The sequence below is a fragment of the Phlebotomus papatasi genome, chromosome 3 (genome assembly GCF_024763615.1).
Source record: "Phlebotomus papatasi isolate M1 chromosome 3, Ppap_2.1, whole genome shotgun sequence".
Lineage (NCBI taxonomy): Eukaryota > Metazoa > Arthropoda > Insecta > Diptera > Psychodidae > Phlebotomus > Phlebotomus papatasi.
In genome coordinates, this window is record NC_077224.1 from 42,927,396 (window position 1) to 42,942,983 (window position 15,588).

The 15,588-nt window shown below is 33.0% G+C and overlaps 1 protein-coding gene across 7 annotated transcripts in view; it reads left to right on the forward strand.

The window, feature by feature from the left end:
- The window catches only part of LOC129805754 (calmodulin-A-like), a 135,615-nt gene that overhangs the window by 81,633 nt on the left and 38,394 nt on the right, over nucleotides 1-15,588 (forward strand). For 6 of the 7 annotated variants that reach the window (XR_008752118.1, XM_055853879.1, XM_055853882.1 and 3 more), the window contains exon 2: nucleotides 7,894-8,069. The exons of the other annotated variant lie outside the window; for it this stretch is intronic. Coding sequence is in view for 5 of the 6 variants with exons in the window: in XM_055853879.1 (XP_055709854.1) it covers nucleotides 7,980-8,069 (90 nt within the window). In the remaining variant the exon portion in view is untranslated. The remainder of the gene's footprint in view (nucleotides 1-7,893; nucleotides 8,070-15,588) is intronic. 7 annotated transcript variants of the gene reach the window in all.

Here is a 15,588-nt window from a genome sequence, read left to right on the forward strand (position 1 = left end):
TTGCAGCAAATGTTTACACATTTTTGTTGACATTGTTGACGATTGAAGTATCAAGAATACCGAAATTTGAAATGGCAGAACAATCAGCGCTAAAGCCGCGAGTATGTGAATTTGCAGTTTAGGCTTTCGGTAGATTTTTGAATAGGTTTGGCTTATGCCTTTGTCTCTTCGAAAGGTTAACCTTTCGAAGTTATTAATGAACAGAACCAATATGTAGGGGAAATCGCGCTACCTTCGGACTATTTATGCTTCACACAATCCATTTTTTTCAATGTATTACAAATGAATTTGACCCATTATAATATTATTAATAGCTAGTCCAATGCCTCAAATTTTCAGAAAAGAGCTATGGGTTTAATTTATAAGGAAAATAGAGAAAAAATTGAATTGTACAAAGCTTGAGTCGTGCGAAGGTAGCGCGCTTTCCCCTAGTGTTCAAAGCCAGAGTGTGTGCGAAGCATGAAAGCATTCCCCTACTATATTAAAACAGTTGGATAGACATGGTGGCATATTTTACGAAAACATACAACTGTGATTTATTTCATAACTTAAGAAGTGCTTTGACCGTTTTGACTTTAATAGTCTCAAATTGCATAAAATTGTACAAAATTACTTTTGCTTAAGCAACAATTTCATATTTTTTACCAATTTCATTTGCAATAATTTTTGCAAAATTTATGTCAAGGAATTTCACAATAATCTTTTCACCGTCACGTAAGGGTAAAATTGCAAAAAAAAATGAAGCATTACTTCATTCTCCAGAAAATTAGACATTTTACATTCCCGTAAAGAAGTTCCGTGAACATAACAGAGTTGTGAATTATTCCTCGAAGGCAGACAAGTACTTTGTTAGGACAAAAAAATATACCAGGAAGGAAATTTATGTGGAAACAGCGGAAGAGCACGACTTTTAACTTCTTAATGGAAGCCCCTTATACTGCATATAGGTCAAAATTGCTTCTTTGCAGCAAAGGCTTTAGCATGGGAAGACAGCATAACCACATTTGAGCAAGTCAGGAGCTTTTTCATTAGTTTCAGTTGAAGTACAGAAAAAAGTTGAAAAGTGCACGAACTTTTATCAGTCATTAAAAGGAGAAAACATTAGGATTAGACAATCAAATTTCTTCAATGTGAAAATAAAGATTAAGAACATCACAAATTTTAAGGCTAAAAACCAAACTTTATTAAGTTAGTTTGAAATACTTCATTTTATTGTTCCAACTCCACAAAACTCATTTTACTGCTCAAATTCCACAGAGAGAGCAGTATAATCTCTTAATTATTTTATTCACTTAAATTTCCACTTTCTATCACATGTAGGGGAATTCTGTAATTTTCGTGGTATTGTCATGCGTGAGTTCGAAAAATGACAATGTCAAACGAGCTTTTTTGTCATATCACATGAGTTCGAAAATGCAATTCACTGATTGTTTTAATGAAATCCCTTTACTTAGTGATGTTAAGCAGATATAGTCTGTATTGGTTGATTTGTGTAACAAAATTCATTGTTATTTGAATTGTCAGGAATCTTAAATATGTGACTTCTGACAATGTCACATGAGCTCAAATGGCAATGTCACGGCTACAGAATCGCATTATCGAAAAAGCTCTCTTAAGATTCGAACCCAATGTGTCATATGGCATTGCCAGAGCGTTACAGAATTCCCCTCCTGTAGGGGAATTCTCTAATTTTCATGGCATTGTCACGCGTGAGTTCGAAACCTGACAATGCCAATCGAGCTTTTTTTGTCATATAATATGAGTTCGAAAATGCAATTCATTGATTTTTTAATGAAATCCCTTTACTTGATGATTTTATGAAAATACAGTACGTCTTGGTTGATTTGTTTAACAAAATTCATTTTCATTTGAATTGCCAGAAATCTCAAATATGTGACTTCTGACAATGCCACGTGAGCTGAAATGGTAATGTCACGGCTACAGAATCGCATTTTCGAAAAAGCTCTCTTAAGATTCGAACCCAATGTGTCATATGGCATTGCCAGAGCGTTACAGAATTCCCCTCCTGGATTCGCGTTTCAGAGGAATTCTGAAAAATATTGTCATGTTGTTTGACCGTGTGTCTGATTGTCCGTCCGGTCGTCGTTATCAGCTCTAAAGGCAAAACGGTTTAAGATATCGTTCTGGGACCTTTGTGCGAGCACCCTTCCTTCCATAAGTCAACATAATATTAAGATGCCCTTTATTTTTCCCCAGCCTTCCCTTTCCCATCCAAAACCATGTTTTTTTGGGGAGTGCTCGGAAACGCGTCGTAAGATTTTATTGCTCGAACTTCACAAAAAGTGCGGTATAATCCCTCAATATTAAGATACAAATATTTTTCGATTCCTTAACTCCTAAAGGGGTCGTATTTTGGTAGAATTTTGGGAATCTAAAGTTTTGAATTATTTTATGTCACGCTGTTCGTTTGTGCGTATGTGTGTCCAACCGTTTCTACCGATAATGAATCGGTTCATATCCGATAACTAAATCTCTATTTTTATTAGAAATTGAATTATATTACTCCTAAGGTATTTTGGACAATGATGCGAAAGTACTTTTGCAAAGTCTCGGACTCTTTACCACCCCTTCTATTGGAAAAATCTTCAATATGGACATATATTTCTCTAATGTGTAGAGGCCATAAGCCATATAATTAAAATTTTACCAGTTTAACACGGCAATTAAATTTACATACTCATAATCATTTTTAAATACAGAAAACGCTCAATAGTAAGAAATCACGAAACAAATATAAAAACTTTAGCATGTTTGAACATTATTTGTTTCATTCGACAAAATTAATCAAATGTAGCAATAATTTTAAAATGGAACTGCAGCCGTAACTGCCGAAACGAAAATGTACCGCCAGTACCACCGATCGAAAATGGGAGTACGCCAAATTTAAAAAAAAATTACGCCGTAAATAGAAGTATGTAGGCATGGTTTGCACATAGTGAACCTTAATCCTTTAAGGACGAGATGGTCAAAAATCAGGGGTCCGAAAAAATCACTTTTACTGACTTTTTAGAGCAAAATACAACTTTAGATGACTGTAGGAAAAATATCACTTTTGGATCACCCCGGTGACCCAACCGTCCTTAAAGGGTTAAAACGATGTGAATTTTCTCTTTGGTTGCAAAGAGCTAGTTCGTGATTTCTTAGCCATAGGATATATAATTTAACCTCATGATACGAGATGAGAAATAGTAAACCAGAGAGGTAATTCATGAACGTAACCAGATAAGTTTTTGGTTGGTTACTGGTTAATAAATTTTATAAAAATAATATTGTCTCACTGCTTAAAAGAAGGGAAAGTATTTTGGGTTAATATAAAATGAAGTGTTGTACGAGATATTAGGTTTGGTCATGGCAAAATTTCCGATTAACCAGACAATCGACAAACGAAAGGGACAGATAATCCTAACCGGCTTATGTAGGTGAGATTCTTAACATGAGCTAACTCGGAGTGCATGCAAATTCGATTTAGAGCTGAAGTTGGGAGACGCCATTCAGTTATCTTGAATAAAATTCGTGAAATTATACAAATTTTGTATTTAAACCAAAATATCAAGGATTTAGATGAACTGACAGAAAAGTGTTATATGGGTGAAATGTAGACCAGAATGTTCTCTATAATTTTCTCATAGAACATGATCTCATCGATTACTCAGAAGCCAAGATAAGCGAGGTTTTTTGTTTCTTAACTCGTTTTTTCATCCAGAGTTCCCCAAGTAGTCATTTGTTGAACTTCAACTATATCAAAGAATTGTTGTATTTTGCGGGACTTTCCATTTAAACCCCTATTTTAAGTGTCTTGGTGGAGTAGAGGCAGTCAAATTGGCATCTGAGTGATTTCAAAGCGTTATTATGGGAAAAATCAATTTTTTCACACTTAAACGGCAAAATCGGAGTGATAGCGTAGTCTGAGTGGAAAATGATGTACGGACGAAATGTAGAGACAAATGTGCTCTACAATTATGTCGAAGTAATCATCAAAATCAGTTCAGCGACAGTCGAGATAATTGAGGTTATGTGATATTGAAATTGGTTTTTCGACTGTGGCGCCCCTGGTGTTGGTCCCACGAAGTTCAAATATTCTAGAAAGTTGTAGCATTTGGTGAGATCTTTCGTTTAAGCCCTCATTCATCAAAATCGGTCACATAGAACCGGAGATATGATTTTTTGAATTTCGTGAACTTTGACCCCTCATATCTCCGGTTCTATTGAAACCACAGCGCACATACGCACCATTTTGGAAACGTCCTAGACTGGACTACAACATACTAAAATTTCATTAACTTGCACAATGCCGTTTTTGAGAAAAGTGACTTTGAATTTCGATGAATTTTGACGCTATCACAGCGCCACCTGTGGTGACTTTTTGAACTTCCATCTGAAAGTGCTCATCGAGACGAAACCAAAAAGGTAAAATTTATGTCGATATGTTAATTAGAACCGGAGATAGAGGCCGGTCAATGTTCGAACTTTGACCCCTTATAGCTCGGGTCAGGGGTTATGGATCGACTTAAGGTTTTTTTTGTTTGATAGGTATAATCAACGGCTACAACATACTAAAATTTCAGCCCGATTGCATAAGGAATTTTTGAGTTATTTAACTTTTAAGATTTAAAAATTTTCTTTTCAAAAAAAGCGCCCCTAGCGGTGGTTTTATGAACTTGCGATGTTAGAAGGGGAAGTGGCATTTCACGAGAGCTTTCCAAAAAGCCCTCACTTTTTAAATTCTGACAATTAGAACCGGAGTTATGGCCATTTTAAGAAAATTTTTTTGGACCCTTATAGCTCGGGTCAGGGGGGTCGGGGGACCTTAAGTTTGGTACTGATGGAAAGCTCTAAGGCCCAGCTATAACATACTAAAATTTGAGCCCGCTCGATGCCATAGGGGCGGAGCTATTGAGAAAACAAAAAAGGGGGGTCTTCAAAATGGCGGAAGGAGGGGTGGGGGGTGGGGGGTCAATGCACCATGTTGCAATTTTTATACGATATATAACCTTTGCCGAAAACCGCAAGTCGATATCTCTTTTAGTTTAGGAGCTATTAAGCTGCAAAGAGCGGCCGGCCGGCCGGCCGGGAACGTAACTTAGCCCCCCATATATTCGTGATCAGGAAGTGGCGAAACACATTTTGGCCAAGTTTGAGCGCGATCGGACGACATGAAATTTTGTTAGGATTATAGTAGGTGAGATTGTTAAGAATCTCACCTAATATACAGTAACCAGTAACCAGTTGTGACTTGTTATTTTCAAGAATTTGACCTCAGTTCTTTGCAAACAAAGAGGAAATTCGCATTGTTTGAAAGTCCACTATGTGCTGACCATGCCTACGTTCCCTTAATAGTTTTGTTTCTTTGGATTAGTAGACATATCTTTGCGTCTGATTGTGTTACAAAATAGGGGACAAACGGTTAGAGATAGTAACCGGTGGTCTTTCGGGAATTCGCTCGTGCAGAGCTTGTACTTTCTATAGTAGTTTTCTCTTTACATGTAGCCTCAAAATTCGAATTAAGTCAGATTTCAAATTATCCCACTGTACCTTATTTATTTCAAAACTTTTTAAGAAGTAAGGAAATACATATCATACAGTGTAGGGCGCTCTACTCCATATTAAAAAATCATTTTAAAATAATTTATACTTAGCTTTAATTTGCTTAAAATTTTGAATGTATTTTGATTAAGTGTTTGCTTAAATTTACTTAGTGTTCAAGAACGTTTGTTACTCCGTCGTCGCCTGCCCCAAACGACGATCATTCCTATTTTGATACTATATGCTTAGCACTTTTTGTTCCAGGACTGCTAAAAATTTAGCATATGCATTTGGCAAGAAAAGCATTTAGAATTTTCTGTACTTAATCAGAAAAAAACATCCCAAATTTAAGTATTATCAATTCTTTGAATCGTCGGAGGATGGGGAAGCTAAGAAAAATTGTTTTTTTTCCAAAACCTTTTGAAGAAGGCTTCAAGCCTTCCTCAGTCAGTAGCCAAATCTGTTCTTTTCTTACCTAGTCATAGGATCTCCCCGGTTTACAAGGTCTCTCAGTCTCACAAAAAAGACATAGGGGAAACTGGGGCGCCACTAAACATTGGGTAGCACCAAACACTAATTTTTATTTCTTAACTATCTGGACTATCTCGACCATTTCTTCAGTGGACAAGCATGTCTATAATGCCTAAAAATTTCTATAATTCTTGTCCTCTGAAGTCGAATATCTTATTAAAAAATTGCAGTGTTTGGTGTTACCCCGTATTTGGTGGTGCCCCAGTTTCCCCTAATCCTCTCGTTCAGTAATAAACCTTCCCGATTTATTACTGAGCGATTTATCCCGAGCTCTCCCCGGTTGAGGTTTTTCCTTTACCGATTCGAAGGTATATCAGAGAGAACTTACCTAAAAACCCGTTGGAAGTTCGAGCGTTTAAACCGACGAGTTACTCAAAAGTGAGCAAGTTCATCAAAAGGACATTTATCTTAATTGCAATTAAAACGTTCTGCCATCCTGAAATTCCACAAAACTACACAAAAATTCACTTTTTGCAGCAAACGTTTGCACACTGTTGCTGATATTGTTGACGATTGAAGTATCAGAATATCGAAATTCGAAATGGCAGAAAAGTCAGCGCCAAAGTGGCGGGTATATGAACTTGCACTTTAGGCTTCCGATAGATTTTCGAAAAGCTTTGGCTTGGCTTTGTCTCTTCGAAAGGTTATTACTGAACAGAGACAATGAGTGAAAATTGTTAAAAAAAAGTTGCAAAAAAAGTTATAAATATAAGTGCAGTGCCCCAGATCATATGGCCTGTGAACCAAGAAGACTTTATGACCAAGCAAGAAAAGAACAGATTTGACCAATGAGGAATGCTTGGAGCCCGAGCTGAACGCTTTGAGAAAAAACGATTTTTCTTAGTTGTCCTATCTCCCGACGCTTACCGGAATTTATAATACTTAAATTACTTGTCGGAAAATACCAACAATTCCAAATTCATTGAATTGGTTGATGCATAACAATATAAAATTCTCATATATCTTGTTAATTTTGCATGTCCGTCCTTCGGAATAACATTTTAAAATCGAAATAAATCCATTCTAGCGATTTTGGCACGTCTTTGAGCTATGAACATTGACACAATTTATTGGGTTATCCTAAAAAATGCATGGTCCTTCAACAATTTGCAGATGAATAAATAAAATCCAGAGGAGAATGACTTGGGTTGATAGACTTGAAAATCAAGCTCTCAGGAGAGCTTTTTTACAACATGGCTAAGAGAGTGCTTAAAACATGCATAAAGAAGAGGCAATGAGCTACTCGAAGACTTCTGTGGAAATTCTTCATTTTTCATTAAAATAGGACGGAGCTAAAATGAAAAAAAGTGACTTTTATCGATTTTCATGTTGAAATGCATTTTATTGCTTTAAAGAATTTGACGTTGCAAGGGTGGATTTTTTACACCAAACAAAAAAATATGCTATATGCTCCAAAACTAAGTCACATACTGAATTTTCATGGAAAAAATAATCACGCCATAACGTGTCAGGTGCATTAAAAAAATTCATGTTACTAGTGTGAGAATACTTAATTTTTTTGACATTCATTTTCAATTGCCCTAATTATTTTGTGCAATTTAATTTATGATGTTTAATAGCCAAAGGTGTTTATGGGGAGCTGAAGTGATAAGTAGTACAATAAAGATGTCATAAATCTTAGGGGATATTTAGTAGGACATAATAGTAAATGGTATTAGGAGCAATAATAAACCATCTGGGAAAATGTTACGAACAAGGGAGAGTCAGTGATTGCCTTAATAGCTCCCTATATGGATTAATAAATCCTTCCTTCTCTTCATCTGTTGACGCACAAAACACCAATTTTGAACTCAACAGTGATAGTAATATTAAGTTGAAACGTGTAAATATTCTACGAGCATTTATCAACACTTGAGATTACAAGACACTGTGTAAGCACAAATATGGCATTTGCTGCTGCTCGGATGATACTTAAGGACAAGAGGAGGAAGTCTAAAGATGACTTTGCTCCAGCTGGAAGGACTCGCAATAAAGTATGTATCTATCCATCATTTCTATTACAATCCCAGACATTTATGCGAAACAGTGATTAATTGGATAAGATATATCACATTCTGTACATGAATTGGGCCTTAAAACTTTTTCATTTAGACAAGGGGGTGACCTGACTTCTGAAAAATGTGACCGCATTTAGTATATTTTTTTTAATCTCAAAATTACGTGGTATTTTTAAATTTCGCTGAAATTAAATTTTTATTAAGATGTTCCACAAAATGCTGCTTACATGAAGAAAAATTCTGGGAGTTAATACATCATAATTATTTTAAAACGATTCCCTTTAATTTAATCGGTAATATGAAAATGTACCTAATTTTATATTTTTTATCAAGTTGATTTTCCTCTCAAATCTGAGACAAATATTTAAATATTTAATCTTTATGTCAGCCTTTAAAAGCGGATTCATATTCCTCTATAAATAGGGGGAGGTGGGGTGATTGTGAGCTGAGGGGCTACATTGATATATAATTTTTTCGCATATTTCTAAAGAAATCTAGACCTTACAAATATTTTATTTAGTTCCACAATTGTTTTCTCTATCCAATTCGTATTACAATAAAGATTAATTTCCTTTAGAAATATGCAAAAAATCGTATATCAATGTAGCCCTACCACCCCTTACCTTTATTTTTGGAGTATCAAATTTCTTTAAGCCTCAATGTTAAGGGGCTTCATCCCCTAATTACCAAGTTAAAAGAGGTCTATATTTTCATTGTTTAAATCGAAAGATAAAAGGTGAATCGGTTTTGAAGTCGGCGGCAGACACAAAAAATGGAGATTAGTAATAATAAAAATCATTATTATTAAACTATTATCATAGAAATTTCAAAAACTAACTCAAAGTATTTCTGAAGATACAGAGACAAAATCAAAAGAACTCCGAGCAGTTAGGGTAAAGTGATACAAGTTGGACATAGTGTTATAAGTTGGACAATTCGCTTGTACAAGTATGACATGGCTTTTCTCTTAATAAATACAGTACAAAATTTGTATTTCAGCACAAGGAACCAAATTATAAAAATAAAGCATTAAAAATATACAAATAAAAATGAAGTACTAAATTTATCAAGAAAAAAAGTCTTGACCAACTTGTACCACTTTATCCTAGTGATAGCGCTTGGGCGAACATCAAAAAGTTTGAAGAGTATTTTTTCTACTTCTCATTTTTACGATTCTGTCGAAATGGACGGAAGGAATAAGAAAAAAAACTTACGAAACGATTTATAAGAATTAAAGCTTATTCTCTCCGGAATTAAATTCTCTTCTTAAATTCCCTACTTCTCTTGTTGAATTCAAAATTTTGTCAAATATTCATATTTTTTTTTATAACCTTGATAATAGTTACGATTTCACAATTTTCTACGGGTTTTCTTAGTTTATATAATATATTAAATACACTTATAAGATCTGATTTTTTTTAGTTTCTTTTTTTCATACAAAAATTATGGGCTGCAGATTTCCCGTCAATTAGGGTAGGGACTGCTTTGATAAGGCGCTCCACTAAACTATTCATTAGTCCGACGGTTTGTAATATATTTTTTAGAAAAAAAAATTTAAGTAGTTTAAACATTCAAAAATCAAAAATATACCAAAAATTTCAAGAAACTTTATCGTTTCTTTGGCTTTCAAAAAAAATCGACCAATTTCACAATAACAAAGTTTAAGTGGATATAATAAAGTCCTTTAAGATTTCTGTAATTTTAAAGCCTTTTTTACAGGAAAGAATTTGACGTAAGGCTAGAATAGATGAAGCTCGTTAACCTTTAAGGGCACAATCTGAATTAGGACTTGAAAAAAAAAATAAAAAATCTAAAACGACACGACCAAACCTATTGAAATATTATGCTTACATTTATTCATACATTATTTCTAAGTGCTTAAAATGATTTTTTTTCGAAGAAAAAATAAAATGGTGGAATGATGAGAGGTTCAGGGAAGCGCCCCGTAGCAGAACTCCCTAATTGGCGAGACATCTGAAGCTCGTAATTTTGTGTGAATAAAATAATCTAAAAAAGACCTCAATATTCGTTAAAATATTGAAAATCGTTAAATCGAAATTTTCTTTTAATTTTTGGGATAACATATTGACTCTAACATTCTGTAAAGACATATTTTATAAAAAAAGTTTAGCAAAAATCATTTTCATTTAATTAGAAGAGAATTTTATTCTAAAGATATTAAGTTTTAATTTATTCTAAAAGTTTCCATAAGTTTTTTTTTGATATTTCACCGACCAATTCGAGAAAATCTTAAATATGGAATGTGCAGACAACGCGAATCAAAGTTTGTGATGTTCGCTCGAGCGCCTGCAAAGCTACTCGGAAATCCTTTTCTTTCGCCTTTGGACTTTCGAAAATACTTTGAATTGGCTTTTTGAAATTTTTGTGGTATATTTTTAGATAGTTTGTCTCCCGTTTTAAGCAAGGAAAAATAAATCGAGTTTTTTAATGTAATTCAGGCTCCCCCCTTAACTCAGAAGAGCAAATATTTAATTTTATCACTACATATTTAACCTTAATCTTTAAACTGTGTCTCAGATTCAAGAAAATTGATAATTTCATTATCGGACTTGGCCTATAAAATTTCTCGAAATATATTTAAATAGTGTAAATTATGATTTTTATTTAAATTAATATATTTCTTATTATTTAGTATTATTCAGAGAAAAAACGATAACCCATTATAGAACATTAATATATTTAGCTGAAACACTGTGTGCATACAAATATCGGAAAATAAACGAATTAAAATTTATGGTTAGATTATCTTTATAGAAAGTCATATGGAAAATGGAACTCGTGCTATATCCCTGCGTTTAAGAATAAATAAATGAACGAAGTGTATGAAAATGTAAACAAGGATTACAAATTGACCATTTACTTGCGTAACAACGAATGAGGGATGCTAAAATTCTCATAAATATGAAATAACGTAGGGATTTGTACTGTCATGAAAGATTATATAGCGGAAATGACAATAAATTTTTTTTGTGCTTAGGATTTATGAACAATCAGCATTAGTTTGCATTTTTAACTTGCAGAAAAGTAGACTGCAACTAAACTAGCTGAAAAACAACCAAATCAAATTTGTTTTTGTTAATTCCTCTCCTAAAAAATTCTTTGAAACTCTAAAGATCTACTTGAAAAAGTTGTCACACACAATCTTTATTTTCCTCATGCAAAAAACTTTGTGATGAAGTGTTAAAGAACATTTGAGAATATCTTCCATACAGTTCCGTAGCAGGAAAACTACTTTCATCACTTCCCTGGGATATCTTGAAAACTTTGTGAAAAACCACAAAAGGATAAACTACAGAAAAGGATTCACATCTAGAATAGTTTACATTTCGACAAAGCTTCCCGCATCATTCGTCAAAGGAATTGAACTAATCAAATTCCGTCTTGAAAAGCTCCATATTTGATGTTTTCCACACAATAAAACATTCATCTTTTGGAAGATTATTAGACTTTGTATAGTGTCGATAGAATTAATAAAAAAATAAATAAAATGAGATGGAGTCATAATGGCCATAAGAGGTTACGTGTATCTCGCAGACAAAAAGAAACACCATGTTTTCTTTATATCTTTTTCAAAAAAAAAACAGTATATTTAACTTGAGCTCAACATTTTAACTACTTTTTCTGAAATTTTTATTTCAAATTTATAAAAATACAGTCGTTAGGACCTGATTTTGGAGACGGTTTTTTGAAAAAACATACTTTTCGATGAACAAGATTTCCCAGAGTATATTCGTCAGAAAACTAATTAAAACTGGTAGCTGATGAGGTAAATTCGTACTTGAACGGTACACTCTTAGAAAAATTTAGTCCCAACTACCTCATATACAATTATGAAATCTATAAAAATATAGTAAGCATAGACCCAGGGTAACTAAATGAAATAGTTGACCAATATTAGTTACGGTATCCTTTTCATTTAGTTATCATAACTAAATTAGATTAGTAACGGGTAATATAACTTATTAGTTCCAATAACTAAATAAATGTGGTTGGTATCCATCTCATTGGCTGTAATAACTATATCATATTAGTTGTGGTTGCTATATAGCTCGAAAAAGCTTCAACACATAAGTAAAAAAACACTCTTTACTATTAAAAAAGTTGTTAGAACTTTATCAAAATATAGACCCATTTATTTGCATTAGTTGTGAGAACTAAAAGGAATTAGTGACCAATATTAGTTAACACAAGCAAATATAATTATATAAAACCATTATGAAATAATTACCGCAAATTTTAATAAATTTATAATGAGTAATTTTAAATAGATTTGATAATAAATTACCCGATCAACTAATTTTCATTAGTAATGATGTCTAAACTTTTCTAAAAGTGTAGAATTTTTTATATCTTAATCACAACTTATTCTACAAGATAAAATGGGAAGGAAAATACGTCGAAAATTGTATTGTTTTTGTAGAAAATTCTGTCAAGAATCCAAGTTAAAAAAAAAATGTATCGTTCAAGTATAGGTTTAACTCATCATTAACAGAAAATTCTTTAAATAAAATAAATTTTTTGGCGTCAGTTATACTCTGAGAAATCTTGTCTATGGAATAGGAATTTTCCAAAAAAATCTTGGAAAATCAGGTGCCCACGGTTGTATTTTTAAGATTTTTAAATAAAAATATCAGAAAATATAGATTTAATGTTGTACTTTTTTAAGCATAAAAACTTAAATAAAAATAAAAATATATTATGTTAAAAAATTAAGAGAAAATATGGTGTTTTCAAGTCTTTTTGACTCATGTAATCCTTTTAGCCTAAATAAATTCCATACCTCACAATTTTTGCAGATATTAACTAAAATTTTGATTGCAATTTTTGAAAGTACGGTTTTAGTAAAAAACCACTTTTTCTGGTTATTGAAAAGGGAAATATTGAAATGTAACTATTGATAGAAATGTCTCTATTTAAGAATTTAAAGATATGATTTAGGAAAACTATATACTCGTTCACTAAATACTCTCTTTAAACTTTTTTAGATTTTTATTTAGATTAGTGTATTGAAAAAAAAAACACTAAAAAGGCTGTATCACTCAGGAACAGGTCAAGAAAGATGAAAGGAAAAACTCTATAAAAGTGTATACCTATATTAAATTAGTATTACTAATGAATGGCCTTATTTTGCGTTGATATTAGAGAGATATTTAATTTATAGTGATTTTGATATGAAAGATTTGATTTATGGCAAGAACATAAGGTTCTTCCATGTCTTTTTCAATCTCAGTTACGACAAATTCATATAAAATAGGTTTATTAAATAAATGATATTATTAAGAATCACTTAAGAACTCGTCTCTAGAAAAGTTAATAAAAGAATAGCATGATATGACATTTACTGACACACGTGATGACTAAACTGACATGTGGAAGCATTCTGTAAAGTCTTCTTCAGTTTTTCACCCTCTTTCAGTCATAACTCAGTTACAAAGTGTAACAAATGCAAAATGATGTTGCATAATCTGAGAATATATTAAATTGTTTTCAATTGAAATAATTCTTCATGGACAGCAAAATGCTCATGTTGGGTAGTTGGAGAATAACAATAATTTTCTAGGCTTTTCATATCTTCTACCGAGTATTGTAAACCACCAATCTCTTTTGTCTGTACAGGGAACTCATTGGAAATGTTTTATACGTTACAAAGTTTTATGAATAGAAAACTGTTCAAGTATAATTTCCGGGTGAATATATATAACTTTCAAGCGATGAGATTTTATCATAGGGTGGATGTAGCTCTTAGTAAGAGTTTAGAGATTCCAGTTACGTCGATTATTTTATACGGAAATGAGAAGTGAAACACCGTTTTTTCTTTCACCTAAAACACTTAATTACTGCAACTTTTTTTTCATTTTCTTTTTAAATTCTAAGATATGTTTAAAAATATACTAACATTTGCGTATTACAAAACCTAAAGTTGAAGGAACAGAGACTAAGGGCCTCGACAGACTTGAGGATTAGCCGAGAGACGGCTTAGCGTAATTATATTCGAAATAATGATTAAACTACATTTCCATATTTTTCCACTAAGTAGTCTCTCAGCTTAAGTCGTAAGTGTGTCTAGGGCATAAGATATTTGAGAGAAAGCCCCAAAGTCGACCCAACGGCGTTACCAAACCCTTCGTTTTTCTCCATCTAGTCCAAGATCATGTTTTGAGATTGCTGGAAAACGCGTGGTGCGATTTCTTCGTTCTTCTGTATGTTTTAAAAGTTGCATAGGTAGACACTTCGTAGGTGTTCTTCAATACCGTTGACTCATTTTTAATAACGGTTTTTCAAGGTAAAAGATTAAAGAGGCTCTAGAGAGCATCTTGCTTATCTGATTTGGTCAAGTTTGAGCTCGTTAGAAAGGTCTTAGAATTTACCGGCTTTGAACCGGTACTAAACCTATAACTAATTTTTATACGAAAATAAATCGTATTACTACTGAGTTAGTTTGAGAAAACTTTTTAGTGATATAATAATCGGTTTAAATCAATTATGGGTCGGCAAAGAGTAAATGCTGCGAAACATGTGAAATAAGGGTCCCGGTCAAAATCCCGAAAGCCAAAATCCCGAACGCTAAAATCCCAAAAGCCAAAATTCCGAATTTGTCAAAATCCTGAAAGTTAAAATCCCGAATTCTTAGAAGTGTCATACCTACACTCAAGATTGCATCCGCATTTGCTGGAGGCAAAGGGAAATTTTCTATGTCTTGGGAAATCATTCTAAATATTTTCCTGCATATAATCTCATCCCTTTCAGAATTTTGAACATTCGGGATTTTGGCTTTCGGGATTTTGCCTTTCGGGATTTTGCCTTTCGGGATTTTGCTCTATTCGGGTTTTTGGCGTTCGGGATTTTGGCTTTCGGGATTTTGGCTGCTACCTGCGAAATAACTTTTGAGTTACCAACTTCTTAGTTTGGTATTTAATAAAATTTCCTGTGCGAAAATTTAGGTTGAAAATTCGAAATTTGAATTCTTCGAGAAACAATGACTTATATGTGCAAAGAGTTCCAATAGTATCTTTTACCCAAAAGATACCATTGAAAAATTAAATTCCATCTGTAAATATGAAGAATAAGGTAGAAAAATATGTATGATAACACCTTGCAATGGTTTTAAAGGCGCGTGACTTCTGCAAATGCATAGGGGAAAGGCTCATAATTTTGTCCAGTTTCTTATTTTGGACACTTTGAGGATAACATTGGACACTAAATATAAATTGATTAAAATGATGGATTTTTATTCCAATATTTGATGAATAATGAATTCTATCTAAATATTTGTTCTTTTTGGAAGATTTTGACACTAAATACGTTAAATTTTGAATATGATTTGAGTTGAAATTGCTTTGTTGAAAATTCAGTGTGAGCAATTGCTTACGAGAAATATGACAGAACTTCGTGTTTACTTCAGCTGTGGTAAAGGACTAGCAATGTTTCCTTGCTTTTCTTGAGTGATATTATTGAATATTCATTGAATATTGTG